Below are 7,403 nucleotides of genomic sequence, written 5' to 3'. Positions count from 1 at the left end.
ATGTTATTTTTAAAGTGGACAGCTGAAGTTTACTCATCATGATTTGCAAATGAATGCTGAACTCTGTGACTGACCTTTCAATATCTTCTACAGTATCAGGAACAGAATCAAAGGGAAAATTGAACTACATGGATACTGACAAACCCAATGGTAAGTAAAACAAAATAAAACGAGGAAATTACAGCCTTACAAAAATGTTGAGCCACGAGTTTAAAAGTGAAAAAGAATATATATATATATTGTTTATTGTATTATCTTTCCATCTTTCCCTTCCAGCTGTTTGGTGTTGGACTTCGACTGTTATTCTGCCTCTATGTGTGTGTTTTTGGATCTTTTGGTTTTTTAACTGTTTTCGTTTCCTGTCATCAAGAAGTGTCTATTTCTGAAAGCGGAACATGATTCGAAGAGGTCCCAGTGCAATAAACAGAACATCTAGTGACATCACTGGTTAGTTAAAATTTGCTTTCAGAGCCAAAAGATCTGCAGAGAATTCTGTCAACATGTTTTACAACACATATGACTGCATGTGCTGTTACTTTAAATTATTGAATTATTTATTTATTTTTTATGTGGTACAAACTAAAGTAATGATCTATACTGCATTTACTTACAAACTAAAGAGCTGAATCAAAGATTCAGACCACAATCTGTGCTGAAATGTGCTGCTCAAACTGTTGAGATCTGTTGAGACTGAAATTATTAGGGACATTAGTCTTCTATATTACCTCGCTGTAAATGTGAAGTTTTTGATCATTAAATATATGCAAATCTGGGTTGTCATGTGTTAATGTATCTGGGCTAAATGATGTCAGTGATTGTTTTTGCAGCTTAATTTTAGCAAATGCCTTTTTTGTATTAGAGACAGACACATAAACCAGACACCATTCACATTTGCAAGCTTTTGTACAGAACTTTTATGTATATGGTAAATATAATTAATTAATCAAAAGCATGTGCCAGAAGCTGTTCATAGAACTTAAATGTATTAAATATGGAATATTTATGATTATAGATTCTCAAATCACTACATTGTAAACCAAGTGTCTAAGCTAACACAGACTACATCTAGCAGGCTATATAAAACTACATGTTGAAATCATGAGGATTTTTAATGCAGTAAAAGTATAGGAGGGATGCAATGCTTGAACTGGCTCTACGCTCTTGAAAGAATGTGGAAAGAATTTGTTTTAGAGTTTCTGCATTGTGATCTACTGATACGATTTAAACATTCACATGTTTTAAACTTGGAATTCAGAAGTGACATTTCTTCTGTGTTGTGGCTTGAGATAAGTCACGCAAAATATTTAGCTCTAACAGCTTATCTGAGATCAGATTTTACTGTCTGCTTCATCATGATCATAGAAAAACAGGAAACAGGCATTTCTTAAAATTAAATTCAGAGTGTTAGAGTTAATTATTAAATTCATATAAAGATGATTCAACAAATAATAAAAAAAAAATCAATGTATTTTAAAGAATAGCCACTAAAACAATGATCCATCACACACCTCACACACAGTAGGAGGCACCAAATATTCCATGTTCACCTGTGTTACTTTCAGTTTTGTTTTATTACTCTTGCTGAACATGCAATATTTTACACCGGTTTTGACACCGGAACATAAGACTCACTCAAAATGTAAACTATCTGACTCTCCAGAAGATAGCAGCAGTCATTGAGCATGCGAGCAATCACACAAAGCAGAGGAAGCGCTCACCTGTGAGGTGCATTTGCGTTTACCTGTCACCACTCCCTAAACTTACAGAGATTTACGACATTCTGACAGCCACATCAAAAGACTTGTGCGGCTTTGTTACAATGTAAGTTCCATGTTTTTAAATTTAAAGCTGTGTGTGTGTGTGTGTGTGCTTTTGTGTTATTATAAAAATAGTTGTGTTTCTGTTTTTGTAAAACTAAACCTGCTGATGAGGAAATTTGTCAACATATTTGTGCTGAATGTCACTTATTATGGTTATGTTGATAATGACTGTTGGTCATGAGAAAGGAATTCCATAAACCTTTGTGTCCATTTGGGTTTGACGGATCATTTTGAGTCTTGAGGATTAGACTGGAATCATTTATTAAACTAAAGATTCAGATAATCGTTTGTTTATTATGTTCTATTCAGAATAAATGGAAGTGAATTTTTAGTAACATTTTACCACTTAGGAAAGCATTTTAGACTGTAATATCTTTGTGTTGTGTGTCTGTATCTGTCACATAACAACTCTTCTGTATTCTCATCAGGTTCAATTACTTCAGTCTTCTGCTGCTGCTGCTATTTTGTTTTGTCTATCATAGTGGTCAGTATAATTTTTATTAATAAACAAGCTTTTTGCCAGTGTCAGGTAGAGTTATTAAATCTAGTTAATTGTTTATGTCACACCACTTCACCCCAGCAAAGTATTCATCCAACATAGAATTCTATTCATAATTTGGTCGCAGACACAGGGATTTACTTTTACCAAGCTGATTACTCAGTAAAAACAAATGTTAGGTCTTATTTTAATGTAACAAAGTGGTTATATGTATACACATAGTGTGTGAGTTGTTTACATACTTTTTAAAAAAATAATGTTCCCATTAATGTTTATTCAGACTGATTTGCAAACGCAGAACACGCACAAACACAAGATGCTGTTTCAGCCAGTGCTGTATTTTATATAACACATTTTCCTTTATGAATTTTGATTCCGAATTTTGAACCGAATGTGTTCTTACCATAAACATACTGCTCCAGATTCCGTTTGCCACCTCATTCGGGCAATCTCGGACCAGTTATTTTAGTGCAGATCTTAGTGTGATTGCCATGTCCACATATAACTAAACAAATCAAACCTAAGGGAGAAAATGGAATATGGCCTGAAACAAATGCTCCCAACGAGCCAAGGGTGAAAATGCCCCTAAATAACCAAGGTGTTCTGCATGTGTACAGCCATTTGAACATAAAAATATGAAACACAACCTGGAATCTTCACCATCTAAATTTATGGTCAGGAGTTGCTACTGGGATTCCTTTCTCAGCACATCATCACTCACACACTCATGACATCACTGACCTATCTATGCAGTTCAAAATTGTCTTATAAGATGAAAAGTTCTGAACTCTCCAGAAAGAAAGAATAATCAGTGGGGATTTAAACATACAGATGCATCTCAATAAATTAGAATGTCATGGAAAAGTTAATTTCAGTAATTCAACTCAAACTGTGAAACTCATGTATTAAATAAATTTAATGCACACAGACTGAAGTAGTTTAAGTCTTTGGTTCTTATGATGATTTTGGCTCACATTTAACAAAAACCCACCAATTCACTATCTCAACAAATTTGATTATAGTGATATGCCAATCAGCTAATCAACTCAAAACACCTGCAAAGGTTTCCTGAGCCTTCAAAATGGTCTCTCAGTTTGGTTCACTAGGCTACACCATCATGGGGAAGACTGCTGATCTGACAGTTGTCCAGAAGACAATCATTGACCCCCTTCACAAGGAGGGTAAGACACAAACATTCATTGCCAAAGAAGCTGTTCACAGAGTGCTGTATCCAAGCATGTTAACAGAATGTTGAGTAATAGGAAAAAGTGTGAAAAAAAAAAGATGCACAACCAGATGAGAGAACCACAGCCTTGTGAGGCTTCTCAAGCAAAATCGATTCAAGAATTTGGGTGAACTTCACAAGGAATGAACTGAGGGTGGGGTCAAGACATCAAGAGCCACCACACACAGACGTGTCAAGGAATTTGGCTACAGTTGTCATATTCCTCTTGTTAAGCCACTCCTGAACCACAGATGACGTCAGAGGCGTCTTACCTGGGCTAAGGAGAAGAAGAAATGGACTGTTGCCCAGTTGCTCTTTTCAGATGAGAGCAAGTTTTGTATTTCATTTGGAAACCAAGGTCCTAGAGTCTGGAGGAAGGGCAGAGAAGCTCATAGCCCAAGTTGCTTGAAGTCCAGTGTTAAGTTTCCACAGTCTGTGATAATTTGGGGTGCAATGACATCTGCTGGTGTTGGTCCACTGTGTTTTTTGAAAACCACGCCGAACTCAGGCAGTAATTAAAGCAAAATGAGCCTCTTACCAAGTATTGAGTACAGTAAATTAACATACTTTCTAGAAGGCCAAAAAATTATTTTTTATTATTATTGGTCTTTTGTTAAATATGAGCCAAAATCATTACAATAAAAGAACCAAAGACTTAAACTACTTCAGTCTGTGTGCACTGAATTTATTTAATACACGAGTTTCACAGTGTGAGTTGCATTACTGAAAAAAATGAACTTTTCCATGACATTCCAATTTATTGAGATGGACCTGTACATTCTCATGCTTTTTGGCAAGCTGACCAAAATAACTCTACTAGAATAGTCTATTATCTTGATTACAGAGAACATAATGACATAAATAGCTATTTTGTCACTTAGAGGTCTTGTAGGGTTGTTTCTGATGCATGAGATTCAAACAAGAAAAGTCTCCATCCATACTGCTTTGTCAGGTTTATTCATCACACAGCCTATAAAGGTAATTTTCAGCTAAGGGTTCCGCTGAACAAATAAAATCCCATCGGATGCCTCCATGTATATATTCACCTCCTGACTCGGTCAAAGCAAAAATGTGCTTTCCTTCATTATACAACTGACTTTACTCTCTGGCTACCTATATAATCATTAAGGCCCAGACTTCAAACAGTGGCAAAAAAAAAAAATAAATAAATAAATAAAATAAAAAAAGAATTACAACAAACACACCATATAATGGCTCTTACAAAACAAATTTTTCGGTATTAATTCTTTGTTTTGAACGAATCTGTATTTGCAGAAATCTTCCCTGCAGGAAACCCCCCAATATCTGTGAGAGGACAAAGGGGAGGCAGCATCACACTGCCATGTGAATTTAAGGCCTGTGAGATTTCTGATATTAGTTTAAACAGTCTGTCAGAAAACATCCCTGTTTGTCAGACTGAAGAATGTAGTGAACGAGTATTAAAACTGGGAAACTGTGACATCTTCATCAAGGATCTGAGCTTCAGTGATGCTGGGACGTATATTTTGCATGTCTATTACCATAATGAACAAGCAGAGCTGGAGCGACAAACCAGGACCTACCAACTTCATATTCATGGTAAAATCAAAACTTATCAAACCAAAAACATGTGTTTTCTGGTTTTCCTTTATTAACTGTGTGCATTTCATGTAACCAGCAGAGACTCTGAATAAGACAAGCTTAATATTTAGATGAGTGGTCACCAACAGGCATTTCAATAGCTGGTTTTTAAAAAAATGATTACATTTGGTCCCCAATCCTAAATATGTGCTAATAGATTTGACTGATTGACACCAATATAATAATGATTGAGGATACAGTGTTTTTCTGTTTCTCCTCAGATGAGATTTCTGTAGAAATAGGCAAGCAGCTGAAGTTGGATATACTTTTGCCAAATGCTGATAAAGTGGAGCATCAGACCGAAAGAAGCACAGGGTGGATGGCAGTCTGGAGCAGAAGCAATGCTGTCTGGAGCGATCGACTGACCAACAGAGATGGGAATTTGATCATTACCAAGTTTGCAGCTAGTGACGCAGGAACATATATAGTTCTGGACTCTGAAGGAGAACTCTTGATCACACTGACTGTCAAAGGTGAGGAAAACTCAAGGGATATGTGGGAAAAATACCTTCTCATTCAAACTGAAGTTATACTGTGTGACTGATCTTTTATTATCTTCTACAGCATCTGGCTCAGACAGAAAACACAAAGGTAACACAGAAGAACAGTACAGTGAGAGGCATTGAGAGCTTTAAGTGAGTTTAAAATTTTTAATTGTGATTTATGCTCTCTCCTCAGCTCCCCGTCTCCCTGATCCAGGACTTTGGAGTTTGTCAATGAAACTAACTGTATTTTTTGTGATTTGGGGGATTTTGGTGATCCTATTATTTCCTATTATGTATTTGGCTGCTAGATTTTTTGAACCAATATCTGCAGCATTTGGGTATCTAAATTAAGCAATGTAATTAATTTCAAGATTATTATAGTTTATTTACACAAAACACATTTTTTTTTTTAACTCCTGTAGACTAGCCTATAGATATATATGCAGTTCATTCAGTTTAACTTAATTTCCCAGAGATGCTGCTATAACAAACTTAACCTGTAAAGACTGTCTCTATTTTTTGTTTCCTGACATTTTGTTGTATTTACGTTTGATTCATTGTGCATTTTTTTACGTCATACTCCAAGGTTAAGTACCATACACCCTGTTTCTTCTTAGTAAAGTTTGTATATGTGCATTTTAGACATGACTATAAAACACATCATGTAAGGTTCAACTCTTTTTAGCATAATTTGATGAAACTGATGAGACTGTGCTTCATCAAGATTCTGCTGGTCGAAATATAGTTCCTATAAACATAAGAAAAAGTGAAAGAGCATGTGTAAAATATGCTTACAAACGTGTATTTGATATGCTTCTACTTTAAATTATTTAATTATTTATTTTTTCATTATTCAGATTAAGGGAAACCATAAGACCGAAACTTCTGTGATTTGATTTGAGTAATTGTATGTTTTGTCTTTATTTATTTGTGTATCTTTGTATCGTTTTATGGATGCTTAGCAACCACTCTGTTACATCTTTACTTACAAACTAAGATCCTCTTTGTAAAGCTGAATTCAGAAAACAGAACACAATCTGTGCTGAAATGTACTGCTCAAACTGTTGAGAGTAAAATTATTATGGACATTAGTCTTCTATATTACCTCGCTGTAAATGTAAAGTTTCTGATCATTAAATATATGCAAATCTGGGTTGTCATGTGTTAATATATCCTGGCTTATGATGTCAGTGATTGTTTTTGCAGCTTAATTTGAGGAAGCACTTAAGTCTGAGTAAATTTATGTTAGTCTTTTACTTACATTATGACATGTAAATGGGAAAACCATTGACATTTGCAAGCTTTTGTAAAGAACTTTTTATGTATATGGTAAATATTATTGAAGGAGAAGTCCACTTCCAGAACAACAATTTACAAATAATTTACTCACCCCCTTGTCATCCAAGATGTTCATGTCTTTCTTTCTAAAGAAATAAATGTTTTTTGTAAAGAAATTATGTTTTTTGAGGAAAACATTTCAGGATTTTTCTCCATATAATGGACTGCTATGGTGCCCCAATTTTGAATTCCAAAATGTAGTTTAAATATGGCTTTAAACAATCCCAAATGCAATTGTAAACTATCCCAGCCGAGAAAGAAGGGTCTTATCTAGCGTAACGATCAGTTATTTTAATAAAAATAATATAATTTATATACTTTTTAATGCGAAATACTAGTCTTGTCTTACTATGCCTGGACTGCTTTTGTTCCGGTTCATGACAGTTAGGGTATGTCAAAAAACTCCCAATCTTATG

At 34.9% G+C, this 7,403-nt stretch overlaps 1 protein-coding gene across 1 annotated transcript; it reads left to right on the top strand.

The window, feature by feature from the left end:
* Positions 1-1,600: 1,600 nt before the first annotated feature.
* Positions 1,601-6,860, top strand: LOC127158194 (uncharacterized). Its single transcript, XM_051101346.1, has 6 exons — positions 1,601-1,821; positions 2,249-2,304; positions 4,820-5,122; positions 5,386-5,637; positions 5,729-5,755; positions 5,843-6,860. Coding segments are annotated over exons 1-6 (798 nt in total). The 5' UTR covers positions 1,601-1,819; the 3' UTR covers positions 6,001-6,860.
* Positions 6,861-7,403: the final 543 nt, after the last annotated feature.

Source organism: Labeo rohita, unplaced genomic scaffold (assembly GCF_022985175.1).
Source record: "Labeo rohita strain BAU-BD-2019 unplaced genomic scaffold, IGBB_LRoh.1.0 scaffold_138, whole genome shotgun sequence".
NCBI classification, from domain to species: domain Eukaryota; kingdom Metazoa; phylum Chordata; class Actinopteri; order Cypriniformes; family Cyprinidae; genus Labeo; species Labeo rohita.
This window is presented reverse-complemented; position numbering and strand designations above follow the sequence as displayed.